Source organism: Ochotona curzoniae, unplaced genomic scaffold, assembly GCF_017591425.1.
Source record: "Ochotona curzoniae isolate NIBS_2020 unplaced genomic scaffold, NIBS_Ocur_1.0 contig_1014, whole genome shotgun sequence".
NCBI classification, from domain to species: Eukaryota; Metazoa; Chordata; class Mammalia; order Lagomorpha; family Ochotonidae; genus Ochotona; species Ochotona curzoniae.
The window spans coordinates 20,471,483-20,492,202 of NW_024464920.1; the positions used below are offsets into that span (position 1 = coordinate 20,471,483).

General features: G+C 41.2%; 1 protein-coding gene across 1 annotated transcript; it reads right to left on the reverse strand.

Annotated features, from left to right (window-relative positions):
- Nucleotides 1–2,279: 2,279 nt before the first annotated feature.
- On the reverse strand, nt 2,280–3,615 carry MYF6 (myogenic factor 6). Its single transcript, XM_040989937.1, has 3 exons — nt 3,011–3,615; nt 2,628–2,718; nt 2,280–2,398 (listed from the first exon to the last, which is right to left on the reverse strand). The coding sequence occupies exons 1-3, from the start codon at nt 3,527–3,529 to the stop codon at nt 2,280–2,282; spliced, it is 729 nt and encodes a 242-aa protein (XP_040845871.1). The 5' UTR covers nt 3,530–3,615.
- Between the last annotated feature and the right edge of the window lie 17,105 nt (nt 3,616–20,720).

The window sequence follows — 20,720 nt, forward strand, 5'->3', positions numbered from 1 at the left end:
CTGCTGTAATTTGCAGTTTACTAGCTAGCTTCTCTCGAGAAAAGAGATTTCCAAAAATAGTTTTCAGAGCATCATTGAATTCTATGGACCATACCAGGCTCCGAGAGTAAAAGGTTTCCCTTTCAGCATGCCCGGAGCCCGAAAGCACAGGCTCGGGGCAGCTGAGAACTGCATGGTGTGCGAGTCCAGACTTGGCATTAACACCACGGAGGAACCTGTGGTGAGAAGGAGATGAGTGACAGTAGTCTCTCATCACCCTTTGTAGGATTACAGTTAATGCATAAAATGCTGAGCATGCCTCCCTTGCTGATATTACTGAGGTTATATTAGTCCTGATCTTAGGGTGTGATGCTCTCCCCAGCCAGAGCTAACAGAGGCCTAAGGAACTACACACGCAGGAAAAGCTTCTTCAAGATCAATCTAGCTTTGCTAGTAACAAACACAGAGCTGATGGTTTATTTTGTGCCCCTAGTTGCCTACGCACTTGAAATATCTTTGCTAAGTGAATCTTCACAACTCGAGGAACTGGACACTATTACACTCTGTATTTAAGTTGCCAGCAGCCATGGGGACTCAGCCAATGGCATCTATTAAATCTCCCACCAGCTTTGTAAGGGAAGGAAGACCATCCCCAGTTTGAAATTCCTAGGCGTTTTTAGCACCTGTTTCTCATTTTACATTTTCAGGTTGAGGGTGCTTAGCCAGTAAAAGCTGTGAAATCTTGAAGCACTTCGAATCTCCAGGATTTCTCATGAAGAATACTCCGTGTGTACAGGAAGAGCACCCCTTGGTGGTGAAGGAAAATGGGTGATACAACTCCACGGCTGCAGGGGGCGCTGTAGGCAGTCACCCCACGGGCGAGAGAGGAAAACAACACGAGGCTGGGGGTGCTGGATCCGACTTTCACATATTTAAACCGAAGAGGAGCTCCTGAGGAACGGAGGAGAGGTGGGCGTTCAGGGGCTGGGGGAACGCAGTGCCTGGCGTGCTTTACAAAATCCAGGAGACTGTAAGTGGCCCTCTCCTCTCCCGCTTTTCTTGGTGGTTGTTTCTCCCTGAGATTACAAGATGAACAAAACCTGGCACACGTTGTAAAATCCCCCAAGCCAGGAACTCCTGGGGTTTGGAGCCTCCAGGGGATTTGCGTTTGGCCCAGCTAAAAGGTTTCATGTGTGTTGTTGTTGTCTTTTGCCCGTATTTAACCCTTCCTTCTCTTGAGGCAACCTTCCCTTCAAAGACACCATCCCCTCCCTCAAGAGACACATTGCCCCCTCGCTTTTATCTCCCTGTTTGGAAAACAAATCCAAACCACACGAGGCCTTGAAGATATTCCACACTGTGCTAAGGACCAGTCTAGTTCAAGAAAACCCGGGGAGGAGGCCTGGGACATCAAAGACTGGCAGCAATTGGGGCTACCTCCGCTTGAAAGCTGCCTTAGGCGGGTTCTGTGCGCTCCACGTCTTGCAGCAAGACTTTGCTACATAGAAAACATGTTAACTTTGTAAAGCCCACTCAGCTTTCCAGGGACAAGGTACTAAACACAGAAAGAAAGGGGAAAAAGGGAAAAGACTCCTGGCTAGTCTTCACTCAAGGGTCAGATCTAAACGAACGAACGGCCGGATTTAACTCAGACAACGGACAACAGCTGGTCTTCCTCGCTTTCTATCAGTCTTAAGGAAAACACCTGAATGACGAGGTGTAAATCAAAATGTTTCCTTTTTATTTTTGCACACAAGGCCTCAAACATACTTTTTCCAGTTGTACCAAATTCAGACCAACTTTGTTCCACGTAGGAACTCAGTTTTCATGACAATAACAGGATCCCCACACACGCGTATATACATCATTCCACAGTTAAAATACACTTCTTGGATTGACATAAAAAATGAAAAGGACTAATACTATTTACAAAAATACAGTAAATATCATTAAGATGAGACACAACCTTCCCACTTTGCTTTACACAGGAATGAATTTCTTTTCAATGTGGCACGAAAGGATCGCCCTAATAAAAGTTAATGTAATACAATAGCAAACAGGAGAACAAGGATGCAAAGCCGCTGCAAGTCCCCAAAACACAAAAGCCCAAAGCCGAAAGACGATTTTTTTTCTTTTTTTTTTTGCATTTGAATGTGCACACAGTTTGTTAATTTGGCTCTTTCCTTTTCGTCCACTCGGGAGTTCTGGGTTCCTAAACGTTGATGCTTTGTGCCCTAACCTACAGGATCAGGGGAAAGCAGGTGGGTGGGATCTTCCGGCCGTGCCCGAGCGCGCCGGCGTTACTTCTCCACCACTTCCTCGGCGCAGGGGAGTTTGCGCTCCTCGGAGGAAATGCTGTCCACGATGGAGGAAAGACACCGGAGGCTGCTCGAGGCAGACGAGTCTACGCTGGCTCCTCCTGTAAGCAGAAAACAAACACGCGCAAACAGCGTCGTGGAGGGAAGAACCAGGCAGCTCGGCGCTCGCCCGCCTGGGCCGCGCCGCAGAGCCGGGACCCTGCGCGCCAAGGGCCCCCCATTCTCACGGGGACGCCCCCTTGTTGTCCCTGGGAGTCCTATCTGCCCAAGACGATCAGAAGGCCCCAGCCCCCTCTCGGGCACAGCCTAGCAACCTTTGTTTTGCTTTACCTTCCTTAGCAGTTATCAGGAGCCCCCTGGAATGATCCGAAACGCTTGGCCACTGGGAGCTGCAGGTGCGCAGGAAATCCGCGCCCTCAAGCTGGAGGGGGAAAAAAAAATTAAGGCAGCGGCAGATTAGGAAGGAAACAAATTCCAGGGGATTGGGGGAAGTGGGGTTTTATGGGGTGTCTCCCCTGCTTCCTCGGGCCGGGTGCACCATTTCCTGCCTATTGCAGGGACTTGTCTTCAAGGGTCACCGGGGGTTCACTAAGAGGCAGGGGTAGCGTAAAGGCGGGCAGGGGGAGGGAAACGGAGCAGCTGAAAGTGAAGGCCCCAGAGGAAGGAACTGAATCCGTCTTTGCATTTCCCTGTCCAGTAGCTTTGGGGCTTACAATTTCTTGCTTGGGTCTGTAGTTGAAGGGGTCCACCCCCAGTTCCTGCATTTTCTCCTGCTGGTCCAGCCTGTGAAGCAGGTCCTGCAGCCTCTCAATGTAGCTGATGGCGCTCCGTAGAATCTCCACCTTGGGCAGCCTCTGGTTGGGGTTGGCCACAGTCCTCCGCTTTAGGGCCTCGAAGGCCTCGTTGATTTTCTTAAGCCTCCTCCTCTCCCTCAGGGTGGCAGCTTTCCGCCGATCCGTGGGGGCAGATTTTCTCTTGCAGGTCTTACAAGCCCAGATGAGACATTGGCCCGGACAATGGGGAGGCTGCAGGCCGGGGGGCGCCAGTACGTGTTCCTCCCCACTGCTGTCGCTCCCGGCTTCCGGGGGTATTTGGTCCTGGCAGGGGGACAGGGTCCCATCACTCCCTGGATACAAAGGAGAGCCCTCTGCCACTTCTAAAGGCTGCAGAGTAACATTTTCCCCGTCCAAGTAGAAGAAATAGGAGCCAGATTCAAAAAGGTCCATCATCATGTTCTGCTCCTTGGCCTCTGCCTCAATGTGAACTGGGTGATGGATTCAAAAACCCAGAGGAACCACCCAGATGGCATTTAATTAGTGCGGTGACATAAGTCAGCCCAGCTTTATATATAGTAGCTCCTGAAACTCAATCCAACCCTTAGCTGTCATGGAGCAGCCATCTCTCAATATGATGACTGCTCGTACTCTCTAGAACATCTCGTTTGGACGAAAACTGAGAGGTGTCCCCTCTTGGAATGAGGTGGCAGTCTATAAGGAAAAGGTTGGAATAAACCAGGACAGACTCACATGGTTTAAACAAAATATTGGACTCACTTCCATCTCAGTTCAAGAGGTTAACCTGCTTACAGGACAACTTCAAAACAGCTGGGGATTAAGGCTGCCCGTTCTCCCTCCCCCTGGGTTCCTCTGAATTCTAAGTATAGACACATGAGGAAAGATTGCAAAGGCAATAGCCATTGCTCCAAAATAACCTGGTTAGTATTTGCAGAGTGGTTCAGCTCTTGTCTCTTTCACTGCCTGTCAAAAAGATGCTATCTCTGCCTGTGGTTAAAACCCTCCTAGGCCTCCCAAGGTAATGCATGACTGTCAGTCTTCAGCCTCACAGAAGCAGGTAAACCACTTTCCTCTCTTTTACTAGGGCTAAGTGATTTGGGAGCTGCAGGGGGTGGCTGAAGGGTCCTCAAGTTCCATGTTAGTGCATGAAAGGACTTCCTGGATCCTTCCCTGGAGACTACCCCATCCTGAGCTATCTTTTATGTTTTGGAAGGAGCAATCAGGATCTGTATTCTGTGCCCTTCTCTGGTGGAGCAGTAAAGGGTGGGATGGAGGATGGAGTTGCCAGACATGTAATAGCTCTTCCTTAAAAATAGTTTTAGTGAAAACAAGCTCCTTGCTATTTCAGGATTCACTTGTGGCCCACTCCAAGTACCCCTGGCCTACAGGCTGTGTGCCCATGGCTTTTGCATAAGCATCCTCACATCCACTGACTCCAGACAAGTTGTTTGGGTTCAGTTGAGGAGGGCAGTAACTCAGGCACAAGCAAGGCAAGGAAATAGATTTTCTGATGGCAACTTACCTGTGGTCCAATACATTCATTCACGCGTGTTTCTTCAGGAGGTGGTTACAAACGTGATGTTCAGGGGCCCTGCATTCTGCAGATCATCTGAGTCCTAGCCAAGGGAGTTAGTGCAATAGTAAGGTATGCTTATGTGTTCATGATTAAGTGTAGGGTCCAGTTCCTTCAAGGTAACAGTCGTTGTCTTAGGAAGTTTTGCTGAGGATGCCATCGGCTGTCAGGTGGCTTGATGAGCATCAGTTACCACGGGTAAAGTTTTGTGTAAGATAAAGACCAGTGCTGATGAAGGTAATAAAACACAGCTGCTAGGAAAGTGCTCCCCCCTCTGTTTTGTTCCCTATCCTCTCCCCTCTTCTTCCCACCCTTTCCCTAGGCGTGCCCTCACCCCTGGCCTTCTCTTCCTCCTCTTTTCCCTCCTAGAGTTCTTGAAGGACTCCTTTTTATCGTAAGTAGTCTGTGGGATGGCAGTCAGCCTTTATAGATATCAGCATGATGTTTTAATGGTCTACCTTCAACAGTGTTGATTCTATAGCCTATAATCATGTCCTCTATGACTTAATTTTTTTCAAAGATAAAGCAAATAATCAATTGTTAGATCATTTAGGAACTTGTGAAATGTGTGATTTGAGCTGATTGTTCAAGAAGAAAATTGGCTATAGTGCACTGAGCCACAGAATGAGGATGTTAAATTTTGACACTTTGGGTTCTTCGGTGTTTTGTTTTATAGTTGCATAATTCCTCATGAGGTTTAAGAATCTTTCTTGTGCTTAGGGAGCAGTTAGAAGCACAAGATAGAATAATAGGTTGATATTTCTTTGTGATATATTCTTCCATTGCTTTCGTAGATTGTTAAATATAATTAAGAATGCAGGTTGAAGGCATCAACAACTCAAGGTAGAGTTTAACATTTCTTTTCAAGATTTATTTTTATTGGAAAGTTAGATACAGAGAGGAGAGACAGGAGAAGATCTTCTGTCAGTTGATTCACTTCCCAAGTGGGCGCAATGTTCGGAGCTGAATTGATCCGAAGCCAGGAGCAAGAAACTTCTTCCAGGTCTCCCATGCTGGTGCAGGGTCCCAAGGCTTTAGGCCATCCTCAACTGCTTTCCCAGGCCACAAGCAGAGAGCTGGATAGGAAGCGGGGAGCCGGCGGGATTAGAATTAGTGCCCATATGGGATCCCGGAGCATGTAAGGTGAGGACTTTAGATGCTAGGCTACCAAGATAGGCCCCAGTTTAATATTTCTTATGGAACATTTAGCTTGTGCTCTTAACCACAGTCTCTACTGTCTTTCACCTATGTAAAGACAAATGAAGTTATTTTTTAACTAGCAGGCTGTCATACAAGATTTTCTCCCCAATCCTAAAGGTAACGACAAAGATTCGCTTATTCAACATTTATTGAGTACCTACTAAAGCCAGATAATTTCCAGGGTGCTAAGGATAAGCTAATAAAAGCTTTGCTTCTTCTGGAGTTTGAATCTAGAAGCTTGAGTGAAATTGAAAAGGAGACCAAAGAAATGGGAGAAATGGCCTTGGGATTGAGATGTAAGTGGCCTGGAAACCAGGTGTTTTTGAGCTGTGAGAACTTCATGTGCCTTAATATTTCAACTCCTCAGATTTTCACTGATAAACTTGGCAAAATAAAAGGGATCCATTCTCAGGAGTTTTTAATGAAGATGATATTTTCATTTATTGACAGAGGGGAAGGGAGGGAGGGAAGGAGTTGAGGGAGGGAAGGAGGGAAGGAGGGAGCGAGGGACAGGACAGAGAGGGAGCAAGCAAGCATGCTGTCAGCCCACCCACTGGTTCACTCTTTATCTGTCTGGGGCTGGGGTTGGGCAAGTCCAAAGCAGGAAGGTGGATGTTGATCTAGGTCTCCCTGATGGCTGATGGGCACCACAGCCCCCCAGAGTCGGCCTGGTGGCGGGGAGCAGAAGGTGGAGTGAGGCGCTACAGCCAGTTCTCAAGCCAAGACACTATGGGGCTAGTTAAATAATTAGTAAACATTTCATTTTGTTAAAACATTAAAAATAATTTTGACTATTTTTAACCATGATGAGTTTTTATGAATGTCTCAAAGAGTTACATTTAGTATAGTCCTTTATTTAATAATAAGCACAAGATGCCCTTCTTTAAAATATTGAAATTAAAAAAAGAAGACAGATATCATCTATTTTATGGATAAAATTCTAAGAAGATAACTGTATTACCTTCCTGCTTTTGGCAATCTCCTTTAATTTTTGCAAAACATAATTTCAATCTATAATCACAGGCTTCAGGCATGACTAACCATGATCTTCAACAAGCAAAAAATAGAAAGTAAAAAGTATTGCATCCACAGGAATATGAACAATTGCTAAAACAACAATCAAGTCAAGAATGACTTTCATTCCTATACATTTTTTCTGTTCTCTATTAATTACCGCATATCAGAGAAGACAGACTTTTGGGTACTGGCTTGTTAAGTGTCACTTTTTTTTTAAAAAAAGATTTATTTACTTATTTGTTAAAACTTATTTATTTTTAAAGATTTATTTATTTTTCTTGGAAAGGCAGATCAGATTTATGGAGATAAAGAGAGGCAGAGAAAGATCTTTCATCCGCTGGTTCACTACCCAAATAGCAACAACAGCCAAAGCTGAGCTGATCTGAAGCCAGAGCCAGGAGTTTCTTCTCGGTCTCCCACATGGGTACAGGGTGCCAAGGACTTGGGTCAGCTTCTACTGTTTTCCCAGGCGATAAGCATGGGGCTGAATTGGAAATGCAGCAGCTGGGACACCCCTATGGGATTCTGGTGCTGCAAAGTGAGGATTTTGCCATTGAGATATTATGTTGGGCCCAAAATTGATTAATTTGTGTTGGAAAGGCAGATTTATGAAAGAGAGAAAGAACTTCTGTTCACGGATTCACTCCCCAAATGACCACAATGACCAAAATTGAGCCAGTCTGAAGCCAGGAACCTCTTATAGGTCTCAGATGTGAGTGTAGGGGCCCAAGGTTTTGGGCCATCCTCCACTGCGCTCCCAGGCCATAATCAGAGAGCTGGATGGGAAGTGGAGCTGCTGGGACACAAACTGGCACCTATGTGGGATGCCGTTGCTCGCAGGTAGAGGATTACTTAGTTGAGCCATTGCACTGGCCCCAACAATTTTGTTTATTTATTTATGCTATGGATGAGCAGTATTCTGTAATGTTTGTGTCTGTATTCTGTAGTTTGTGTGTGTGTGTGTGTGTGTATATATCCTTTATCCAGTTCTTAGCTAATGAACAACTGTGTTGATTCCATGTCTTAGCTATTGTAAGTGAAGCTGCAACAAATATGAGGGTATAAGTAACACTTTAATATACAAATGATGTTTCATTTGGGTTCATTTGCAGTAGTAGGGTGATTAGGCCATGTGGTAGATCTGTTTTCAGATCTCTGTGCAATCTCCATACTGTCTTCCATAATGCTTGTACCAATTTATATTCCCACCAACAAGGATTAGTGTTCCTTTTCCCCTACAGTCTACCAGCGATTTTTGTTGTGTGTGTTTTTTTTTAGGTTTTTGGGGGTAGTAACCATTTTAACAGGGTGAAGTGAAATCTCACTCTGGTTTTTATTTCCCTGATGGTTTGTGAGTGTGACCCATTTCTTCATATGTCTGTTGATCATTTAGCTTCAGTTTTTGAAAATTGCTTGTTAATATTCTTTGTCCATTGCTTAATTGTTGTTGTTTCTGTTGAGTTTCTTGAACTCTTTTTTTTTTTAAAGATTTATTTATTTGTTGGAAAGTCAGATATACAGAGAGTAGGAGAGCCAGAGAGGAAGATCTTCCATCTGATGATTCACTGCAACAGCCGGTGCTGCATCCATCTGAAGCCAGGAACCAGGAACCTCTTCCGGGTCTCCCACAAGGGTGCAGGGTTCCAAAGCTTTGGGCTATCCTCGACAGCTTTCCCAGGCCACAGGCAGGGAGCTGGATGGGAAGTGGAGCTGCTGGGATTAGAACCGGTGCCCATATGGGATCCTGGGGTGTTCAAGGCAAGAACTTTAGATGCTAGGCCACTTCGCCGGGCCCAAGTTTCTTGAACTCTTAATATGTCCTAGATATGAGTCCATCATCAGTTGCATTTCTTGTAGATATTTTGTTCTATCATAATGATTGCCTCTTCACTTTGTTGATGGTTTTCTTTGCAGTACAGGAAGTTCTTCAGTTTGATATAATCCTGTTTTCTATTTTTGCTTTTATTGCCTGTGATTTCCGCAAAGTCTTTACTTACGTTGATGTCTTGTAGGGTTTCATCAATGTTCTCCTGTGGTAATTTGATGGTATCTCAATAGTTATTTTAACCTTTCAGCCAGATGCTTCCTTGGAATATGAAAATCTTTAAAATATGAAATCACTTAAAAATGGGGCATATTCTGCAAGAAAAAACTTATGAATGAAATTATTGGGTACAGAGAAAAATGAGTTACAAATATCACTATTAGAGTTTTAAAAACTGGGCAATAGACATAATATTCATTTTAAAGTACTATTTTTAAAGATTTATATATTTTAATGAAAAGGTAGAGATATAGGAACAGGATGAAAGGAAGGGAGAGAGAAAGAGGGAGAAACAGATGGAGAGAGATTGAGATTTTCCAACTGTTGATTAACTCTCAAAATGATCAGATATCCAGACTGGGCCTGACTGAAGCCATGTGTAGGGAGCTGCATCTTACGTTCCCATGTGTGTGTAAGGGGTCAGGCACTTGGACAATCTTCAGTTGCTTTCCCAGGCACATTAGCAGGGAGTTGGATCAGAAATGCCATGCCTGGGGCCTGAATGGCTCTCATATTAGATTCTGGTGAATGTTACCCTTTTCCCCATTTCTGTTCACTCCATTCAAATGGCAGCCCTGGAGAAACAACCAGCTCAGTGATGGAGACGAAGAAAATCTAAGCCAAAGTAGAGCGAGCTTTGCTGTATGTATGCTAAATCCACTTTCACTGGTGGAACTATTCCCTGTTAAAGTCCCAACATGCTCTGATACTCTGGAAAAATTAGTGTTTGTACTCCTGTGGTTCACACACAATTTTCTTTTTGTTGTTACTTTAGAGGTTGAGGGTAGGAGTTCTGAAGAGAGAAAAGGAAATGCCATCTTGGGGAACAAACATCCCATCTTAGATTAGGGCAATGGGAAAACACATGCTGATTCTGAATAACTAACTAGTGAACTCTTGGAACTCAAACTGTTTACAAAATATGAGATGCGTGTAATTGCAATTACATTATTTCTCAATAGGACTTGGGAGACAAGGACCTTGACAAGTAATCAAAACAAGTTGACATACGAGTAACTCCGTCAAGCATCAAACAGTTGAAATAACGATTTAAAGTCCTAGAATCCCAAAAAGCAAAAGAAAAGTTAATATTGTAATTATTCCATTAAGTTATCATTAGTCATGACATGGATATAAAGTTCATCTGTAAAAACATACTTGAAATTAGATTAGTGACAGAATCAAACATTTTCAATGAATTTATTGCCCTATTATTCTTACTTCCTGCTCAGTTATTTGTAAATGAATATTCTTTGGAGAAGTTTGTGTTCAATTCTGATTCTCCATGGAAAGGAACGGGAAGGAAAGGATATGGCTCACTCAGCAGCAGTGGGCATGGCGTGATGGCACAGTAGAGAAGCCTGCTACCTTGAACTTCCATAACACACATTGTGTCTTGTTACTCTGTTTCTGATCAAGTTTCATGATAATGCATCCTGGGAAGTATCTGATGATGCTCCTGCTAGCCATACAGGAGACCTAGGTGGTGTTCTGGGCTCTTGGCTTCAGCCTGGCCCAGTCTTGGATCTTGTGGGCGCTTGAGGAGTGTACTAGAAGAAGGAAGACTCTGTCTCTCTTTCTCTCTGTGTGTGCATGTACATGCCTGCCTGCCTCTTTCTCTGTCTCATTGTCTATCTTTCTTTCTTTTAAGTATATAAAAGATCACCAACAAAAATAGAAAACAGGGGTTTTAGCCATGAGCCTTTGAGAAGGTGGTAGAAGTGGTGGAAAGAGGACAGAGCTTTGGAAAAAGAATTTGAAGTCTAACAACCCCTCTTAATTGTGTTCACACCTCAGTTTGGTAACAGATCAAATAGTATACTTGATGCCTACATCAGAGGCTTGCTGTTATCACCAAATAAAATAATAGATATTGAGTCTATGGTCAGGAATATTCTCTCCACAAACATTAATTTTTACTTATCTGACCCAGTTCATAAGGCCTCTGAATTAAATAGCTGTAAGATTCTTGGAGGAAACCTAAATTTGGCCAGAAATATGTTTAAAATAATTAGAGGAATTACTTGTTTTAATGGTGAAATAAAAATGAAAATATTAAGACTAGAATCTCTGATAATAGTGAGTTTTGTTTGTCTGCCCTTATCCAATTTCCAGTTTACATTGTGTCCGTCGGGCACAATGTAAAGTCATGAGAATAAATAACTAGTTAGGGACTTAGAAAGGAGTGCACTCATGGAGGGGTATGTTCCATAGAGTCTCTCCCAGAAACCATGGTTTGGCCATTGAGATACTGGGTATGCTTCTTGGGAGCAAAGTTGAAACTTTGCGGATCTTTCCCTGTATATTGAGATGTGGTGATCCTAGGCAGAAGTTCAAGGAAGAACAGCCACAGAGATGCGGAGGAGGATTTGTGACTGTTTGTGTGCTTCCTCCAGGAGATTTGGACATATTGTTACACAGTTGGCAGTCAAAAAAACCTTGTCAGTCAGTCACAGCCAAGCAAGTAGGGCTGGGGGCCAGAGGTGTTTATAACTGTTTCAGCTATAAAAAGAGAAGAAATAAGGGCGGGTGAAAGGCGAGAAGGGAGAAGACAGAAAGAGAATAATACAGTGTAGAGGTCAAGTATCAAAGGCAGTGAATGGCCCTGAAGAGTGGAAGGTGAAAGTAGGGCCTCTCCCTGCAAGACTGACTTCAGAAGAGGCAGCTTAGTGCTTTTAATCAGTGGCTGCTGAATGAGTAACATGAATCTGTGCACCTGTAATTTACCTAATCTGCAGACAGTGTGTGCCCAGAGATTCCCGAACACTGCCGCAAAAATAGTTCTGCGCTTGGACTGCGAGAGCATTTGAGTCACTTCAGAGAATGGGGGGGGGGGGGATGGGTTCAAACCAAGCAGAAGAAAAGGGAAGATACTGAGGGCAAGTCCTCTTTCATCTCCAGGGGGCAACAGTGAGCAGTTCTACCTGGGAATAGGGCTGGGTTTGGATGAGGGAAGGTTTCAGGGACCAGCCTTGCCAAGGAGCAGCCGTTTAACCCCAAACTGTTGAGTGTAGGTCCAGCCGAAGGCCAACAGGGAGGCCCTTCTTCCGTGCCTTCATTTCTCCCTTTTGGCTCTCATCGCCCTTCAGTTAGAGTGAGAATGCAGGGACTCTGAAATGCTGTGTTCGTGTCATTCACTACATGCGGAAACAATCCTCGTTCGTTTTCTAGATCTGATTTCAGGGTAGGAGACAGTGAAGGCTCTTCTGCCTGGGAAAACTTCATTCCTTACTGCAAGAAATGAAGTACTTGTTATAACTAGGCACCTCTCCCCCTTGAATTTTGAATTTATGGACCATTAGAATTTTTTAAACATCCATTTATTCAGAATACAGAATTTCAGAGAGAGAGAATGTTCCATACACTGGGTTGCTCCCTGAATGGCCACTGTAGCCAGGACTAGTTCAAGGCAGGACCAGGAACCTCATCTAGGTCTCTAATGTGGGTGGCAACACGGGCCCAAGTACTCAGACCATCTTTTTCTATCTTCCTAGGTGCATTAGCAGGAAGCTGGTTGAGAAGATGAGCAGTTGAGATCTGAACCAATACTCCCCCTCGGGATGTTGGCATGATGAGCAGTGGCTTAACGTGCTGCAGCTTAACCCCAGCCCTGGACTGCGACAAGTGTCCTTCGTTAAGTGGTCCTTTCTGGTGAGTGAAGACTTGGCTGTGTTTGCATGGTGCTAAGCAAGCACTGGAGGCCTGACTTCTGTGCTGACGCTGGAAAAATTTGATTCAGATCAGGGTGAGCTTGTCATGTCATTTTGCAGAACACCTTAGAGGCTCACGTAGGTGTCTGAATCAATAAGAACAATGTACAGAGCGTAATGTTCAAGGGAAGCATCTTAAAAATATTGATAGAAGGTGGACAGATTTCATGCATTTCCTATTTACAGGTGTAGCAGTATAGTGACACTTTCTATCCATCCCTCCTCATTTCTAATTTTTTAAAAAAATCTTACAAGGTCATACTCTCAAGTTTAAAGTATTTATAATCATAGGCAAACTCTCTACTAGGTAGAAAATTTAGCAAATAGTAAGTTTAAAAAAAGTTACTGTCCCTCAAGGGTATAGACTAAGGCTGTAAACAACATACAGAGGAAGTTTTTCTTGAAAAAAGTTGCTGTGTTTACAAATAGAGGATTTGATGTTGGGAAGATTGATGTTCCAGATTTGACTATGACACTTGGTAAAACTTGACCTTGGGCAACTTATTCAGTGAATTTCAAGTAAGTAGTCTGTAGGATGATAGCATTTTATATTACATACTTTTATTAGACTATAACTACAACATAATATTTCGCCTCTTGAAATATTACATAAACTTTTCTCTATAGTTGCACACAACAAATAAAACATCTAAGACACATAGAGCGGTTCTTTTTCTGTATTATTTAAAACTTGGGAAAGTGAAGTGAATTGTGATGTTTGGATCACTTAGCGTGTTACTAGGCTGCTAAGATGTTTTTAGTGTGGAATGGTCAGCCACTTATTTTGTTACTGCCCTCCAGCTGGCTGGTTTTGACATATTGCTCAAAATGGTCGGTACTTTACTGCTTATGTCAACTTTTGCCATGACAAATAGTCACCACTGTACAAATACATCTACTCCATGAAGTTTCTCATTCAGATTGGCCAAGAATTTTTTTCATAATCGGATACATAGGCACACTGCATACTTTTTCACAATGTCTTCTACTTTTGTCTATGGATAACACATATTTCTTTTAAGGTTACTAAGTGAGAGATGCCAAAAATTATTGTAAGTTTCACTTATATACAATCTGGAGCTTTTAAAATTTAGGCATGACATGTTCAACATGGCACTGCTCACAGAAGAGTTAAGAATATTATCTTCCCCGTTTTTACTGCACAGTGCATTATAAATAAATAATATGTAAATGTAATAAGTTTATTATTCAAAGTAATAAGCCTAAGTACTATTATAGTAATAATATAATGTAGCAATAGTCTCACTCTTTGATATATAATTTTTTTTAAATTTAAGTATCCTCTGTCTTGAGAGTTAAACTATTTGAATTAAAGTATTATAATGTTCAGGACTTGATATTTTCAGACAATAGAATAAAAAGTAATAATGTAATATGGTTTTTATTTTGTAACATTGTGACTATTCAGAAAAAATATTTATGATATTATATTGAAGTGCTTTAAATGAATAATCTTGTGACATTTTTACAGTGTGTTATATAATTGGGTTCATTTTAAGCATATAAGACTAACCTAAATACAAAAGTTAACCTATTAGCCCAAGTTCCATAATGTGTGAACTAAAAGCCTGGCTTGTAGTGTAGTAATTTATCAGAAAACAGTCTCTTAAGAGCAGTGTAGCTGAGGGAAGCTTTGAGTGTTTTTGAGTGTTTACTCGGGAACCTGGTAGGTCACTTCTTGTATTTTTTATTATGTGACCAAAAGAAGTAAAGTCGAGGGCTGCAATTTGGAATGTGTTCTTTCCATTGGGTAAACATGAATGCAGGAGGCATTTCTATGTACACTACGACAGGCCGTCTGTCATAGAGGTCCCAAACAAATATTCAAATGAAGATACTCAAAACCCGTGATCTATTTCATTGTTTAAAAAACACACAGTGAGAAGCAAAAGGGACAAGGTAGAATATGTCAGTACCAGGACAGGGCAAAAGTGAAGTGGAGTGATCACATTGTCCAGGTCCTGGGTCACACAGTGCTCCCAAGTCCATAAATATCTTCCCCATCAGACAGTTAAAATAGTTACAGGGAGCAGGGCTGAGGGTGAGCAAAGAGCAAGGCATCTCGACAGATGGCATGGATGTGGAAGCAAAGCAGAAACACTCTGAGCAGTCATTTGGTAATTATGGCTCAGTTGTGGAAATCTTCCACAATTGGGCAATGTGCATTTTGAGCATTGTATGATCCTATGACGTTAATGAATGTGTGAATGAAAATGGAGCCAACAGACATAGAAATAAAAACATATACTGATATGCTTCTATGAAGCAGCATCTAAAAGAAGACATTGTAGAATCTTTGGGCAACGTAATCTTGGTTTATGTAATGACTCATAATTTAGACAGACTGAAGTAAATTGAATTTCAAAATACTTGGGATATCGAGTCACATAAATTTGGGTTATTAATATGAATTGCAATAAAGTTTAAAATATAAGTTCTTTATAAATATAATTTATAAATTCTTTTCATACAATGCCTTCTTAGGCTAGAGATGAACTTTTTCAACCAGTTTCAACGTTTTCTGTCATATTTAATAAACAGAAAAAGCTTTTTAAAAATACATGACTATGCATTTATTAGTGATATTGTAAAGACAATGTAGTTTCAAATGGAGTTATGCCTATGAAAGTGTAAACAAAATGTAAAGCATTTTCTTCTCACCTATTTTTAACTCAAATCAGCTTGAACATTGAGTATTTTCTTTCTCAAAATGTTGGGCTGGTTCAAGAATTAACTACATAAGCTCAAGATAGAATTTCTTTCTGAATTAGCTTTCAGAAAACCAGATGATTATATGTTGTTGGAGATAAACAAGTAGGGTGCTTGCAGGGCACATAATAAAGCGCCTTTTCCTTAAGAAGTATTTTAATGAAAACTGTGACAAGCATGGCTCCTATGATGGATATTTAGTAAGATACGATGTTCTTTTCATACAAACAAGGCCTCTATGAACATGGCTTCCTCAACTCAACTCCTCACTTCCAAATCCTCTCACTTCCAAATCCTCCACTCCTTACTTCCATATCCTCACTTCCAAATCCTGGACACTTGGTGTCTATTTTGACATTTGTTCATTAATTTCCTTTCACTGGAAATGTTCTTTTGGTTCAGCTGTTGCAGCAATTTAAGGTTTACAAGCTCCTCTGACAGGGCATTTTGTTAAACATACTCTCTGTGTTTGGAGGACCATGCAGCTCAGGAGACCTAAAGGGAGACATGTGGTGATGAGCCCAGCTTACCACTTGCTCCGTTACCCCTACTCACAAAGAAAAATTCTCGCTTGACCTCTTACAAAGTGCAAAATGCAAAACCAGTTAGTTCTGTCAGAACTTGCTAGTCATGCCAGTAGTCAGTCTGTTTCAATGCTTCCTTTCCTGTGTCATGCACACCTGCCCAGAGTGGTCCAAAACCTCCTTAGTTATGAAGGGCTATTGTGGAATACCTGTACTCTCTGATTGAGGAGTCGTGTGAGCTCATTTGATAACTACAATTGAAACACTAACAGACCCACGGAACATAGGTTGACGATTGTGTCCCTCTGTAAAATATGGTGAACCTGCTCATTTTATTAGTGATTGGGAAACTCCCTTAAAGGATTGAAATGGATAAAAGTGAATAATATAAGGAGTGGATACAGATGTGTATTTGTCTTGTAATGAGATTAAGTTGGACTGTGTAGTGGCACGGCTTTTTTTCCATGGCACAACAAACTTTTCTATGGTGTATCAGTTTTTGTTTTGGGTTAGTGAGAAACATCACATCACAAGGAAAGAATGAAAGAATCAAAGCTTGCTAACCAATCTGTTGTGCTGTTTCTGGAAACTTTAGCTGTGAGGTTTGCCAAAAAGCAGTAATGTTCTCTGGTTGCTATGCTTAAAAATGAGATTAGTGCACTAAGTGATGTTTGATTACCCTGATATTCTTTTACTTTTTAGTTCAGGTCAATTAATATACTTTAGTCTTTCAGATTTTGTGTTGTTATAATGTGATAGCACCAAGGATATATATAATATATATAATAACATATAATATATATATAACATATATACATATTAAAGGACTAAGTCCTTTCCAGATATTACTTCTTTAATCCTATGTATATGATTCTAAAATGTCTAGGCTTTTTATGTTTCCAAACTTTATTTCTTTGAGGATTTGGTCTTTTATATAGTTTTCTAAAACTCTAGCAGCAGATTTTTTTTCTTTAATCTTATCCTTGTCAATTCACCAAAAAGCTTACTTTCTAACTTTGAAGAAAATCCTAGACTGCTCAATGGAGTAAGTTATCTTTTGAAGATAAAAGTGATGATTAAAATAAGCTTTGGGATATATGATAATACTGTAATACTATTTTGGCAATGCTGAGTTGCTGAAAGAATTTTATAAATACATTATCTTTGCAATAACTTCAGCTACAAGCAAAATTGAAGTGCCGTCTTGTAAGATTTTATAAGATTAGTGTGGAATTTTCGGAAGGTGCAATAACTTATATCTAACTTTAGAAGTTGACAGCAAGAATTTTCTGAGATTTTGTAACAGTTTACTGGAGTAAAGGCAAATAATGAAGCAAGAGAAAAAAAAAGTGAGAGAGAGAGAAAGGCTAGAAAGAGAAAATTGCATTTGTGAAGTCTGTTATACCATTAGTCTTAAAAATGACAAAGTTTTGAAAATTACTGTGTAATCTGCGATTATTTAAAAGCTAGTATTCCTGGGTCAGTACCAAAGGCCTTAGAGTAGAGCACATCTTTTAAATGGTTTGCCTCCTTGGGCATAAAATTGGTGGAAATTTACAGTGTGAGTAATGGAACACTTAGGAGCCCTTGATGTTGCTGCCTGTAGGTGCTGTTACGTGACTGTAAGGAAATACTCGACATGAAGACTATTTGTGGAACACAGATCATCAGATCATTCCCATTTTTCCAACTGTCTCTTTCACGTAGATCCTATCGATTACATCTGTTTCTATGATTATCTATACCCTAGCTCTTACTGCATTATAGAACCCCTCAACTGCGTAGGGCAGGAGCTATGCAGCATCATTTCCGATTACAAAAGACTGCCTGCCTTAAAATAGATACTGTGTGATATTTACAACTGAATGAGTCGAAGTGATAATTGTTAAAACCATCATTCATCTTTGACGTGAAGTGATATTATTCCTTATTAAATATTTATTCCTATTTGACATTTTTTAAAGATTTATTTTGTCTTTATTGGAAAGTCAGATATGCAGAGAGGAGGAGATACAGAGATGAAGATCTTCTGTCCACTGATTCACTCCCCAGTCAGCCACAATGGCTGGAACTGTGCCGATCCAGAGCCAGGAACCTGGAGCCTGGAGCCTGGAGCCTGGAGCCTCTAGCCTCTTCTGGGTCTCCCACATGGGTGCAGGGTCTCAAGGCTTTGGGCCATCCTCAACTGCCTTCCCAGATCACAAGCAGGGAGCTGAATGGGAGGCAGGGTTGTTGAGATTAGAACCAGTGCCCACATGGGATCCCAGGGTGTGTAAGGTGAGGACTTTAGCCACTCGGCCACTGCACTGGGCCCTCTATTTGATATTTGTTAAAATTTACTGATGCTTTGTCCTTCCCCCATCCCACCCACAAATGCAAACCTAAATCAGTGCACAGGTAATGCTTATTTACTCTCTAGGAAAGTTTGAACAAAGTTCTGGGACTTTTATGAGACCAGACTCTTTATTCAACATTCTGTAATAAGACATTATTTTGTTTCTGAAATTGCTACGCTTTAGGAACAAGTCTGGCTGTCACAGCTAAATTAAACTGAGTTCAGACAGTCATGCTATATGTATAGGTGACAATGATTGCTTATTGGTTGCTTAGTTTAGCAGGTCAATGTCTTATTAGGCCACTGAGCCTTCTAAGTGCTCATTTTATTCATTAATTTATTTTTGTTTTTTTTTTAAGACATTACTTTAATGTCAGGGTTAGAGAGAGAGAAAGAGAGAGAGAGAGAGAGAGAGAGATGAGGGAGGGAGATAGAGAGAGAGAGATATTGGTCGATTGATTGATCTTCCGTCTGTCGGTTCACTCCCTAAATGGTCTCAACAGCCAGAGTTTGGACTGATAGAAAGCTGGGAACCAGGAGCTCCTTTTTGACCTCCCATGTGGGTGTAGGTGCTCAAGGCCTTGAGTCATCCTCTGTTGCTTTCCCAGGCCTCTGGCAGGGAGCTGGATTACAAATAGAGCAGCTGGGACTCAAACAAGTGCCCATATATGATGCGGCATCACAGGCAGAAGATTAGCTTGCTCCGCCACCATGCTGGCCCTGTCCATTTTTAAAGTAATGATAGTTCACTTGTTTCTGGTCGTCCAGCTGTTTGCCTACATGTTCATCCCTGATGTCTCTGGCCTTCGTGTCAGTGAGAATCATTGTTATGCCACCATGAGTGCCCTTAGTACCCACGGCTACCTTTCCCTTAGCTGCCAGGCATTTTCTACAAATTGATTTGTGTGGCTCTCTGATCATCTGGATAGCTGTTGGGTCGTGGTTAGCCACGTACCCAAAGATAAAACAATATGAAATCGACATGCGAATCTGTAACCCTTATTTTTCTTTGTATCCTTCAAGTTTCTTCTTACCAGGTCTTAGGTTTATATTCATAAAAATATTTCAGTTTTGCTCAAATAATTTAGTTTTATAAAACTTGCATGTAGTAAATCCTCATTAAAATTACCTTTTGTGTTACATACTTGATAATCCTTTTTTGAGGTCTTTGAAATGCCCACAGTAGCCTATTGAAGGCATTTTAAACCATTTGCAATTTTCTAACAGATTCAGTATAATCATTATGATGTGTAGATTCAATTGTAAGAATTCAACAATTTCTATTCCTCCTTTCTTCCCTCCAATTTTCTCCCTACCTGCTTTTCTTTCTTAGCTTTTGAGATAGCATTTTACCTTTACAGTATAGTAAAAAAAAGGCTCAATATTTTCTCAAGTGTAGCAAGGAAAAGGAAAAAGACCCGGTTCAGTAGGAATATAGGCAGCAGGCATAGACAGTAAATGAATGGGAAAATCAGTGTTTCATCCATATGCAATACATTTCCAGGTGATCACAGATCATCACAGCCGAAGCTGTGTTCTATTGATTCTGGAACCCACACATCAGAATCCCCAGAGCAGAAGGTCAGAATGTGGGTTCTTAATCCATACAGCAGTCCCACTGGTCTAGCATGTTACTGCAAATGCTAACAGAGTGGTTGATGGCACTGATTGTGTCCAGCCATGGTTCTTAAACTTTGTTACACGTAAGAATTGTGTTGAAAATTCAAAAAATGATGTAGTCACATTGAGAACCTATGGTCTATTAAATACCCATGACCTACTACTATATGCTCAATAATTTATGTATACAGTTAGGTTAAAAAAAAAAAAGAGGTAGCAACTGCTTGAAAGCCCATTCTAATTTTTTTTAACTGAAAGACCAATCAAATTATCCTATGTCAGTTTTCTGTATTTCATACAAGATTAAATCTTGGCTTTCCATGAGCATACATTTTCCTCAAGATACACATAATGAAATAATGAGTGTAAATTAACAGCATTTAAATTCTAAATAGGTCAGTAAAAATACACTTTACAATAATGAAATTTTGTAATTGTATAAGTTAAGCATTTCAGTTAGGAACAGCATTAGTCACAGTATATAATACAGCTTCTTTTCTCCAGGAATGTACTAATTTAAAGCGTGCACTGCCTAACATTGTCAGGAAGAAAAAAATATTAAAGTATAATTAAATCAGCAAATTCCAAATGTTCCAATTATGAAAATAATAAATAGCAGTGTGTGTTTATTACTTAGGCTGAGTCACATTTTTACAGTGCTTGATACATACTAACTCTTTTAAAAACTTACTTGTACAGATTGAACAAATGTCATGTGTTTGCCAGCTCCGATTCAGGAGCGCAGTGGTCCCTGCCACCCCGAGCTCCCTCCTGCCTGAGGTCCCCACACGCTCTGCTTGCTTTCTTATTCTTGTTCTTTAAAAAAATTTTTTATATATTAGTAGACTTTGATTTCACTTTACAATCAATCACAGG

Excerpts from the sequence above, each read along its gene's own strand:
- MYF6 (XM_040989937.1), bottom strand. The coding sequence starts at position 3,529 with ATGATGATGGACCTTTTTGAATCTGGCTCCTATTTCTTCTACTTGGAC. Across the intron at positions 2,719-3,010 it reads ACAGACCCAAGCAAGAAATT|CTTGAGGGCGCGGATTTCCT; the intron begins GTAAGCCCCAAA and ends TTCCCCCTCCAG. Across the intron at positions 2,399-2,627 it reads CCTGATAACTGCTAAGGAAG|GAGGAGCCAGCGTAGACTCG; the intron begins GTAAAGCAAAAC and ends TTCTGCTTACAG.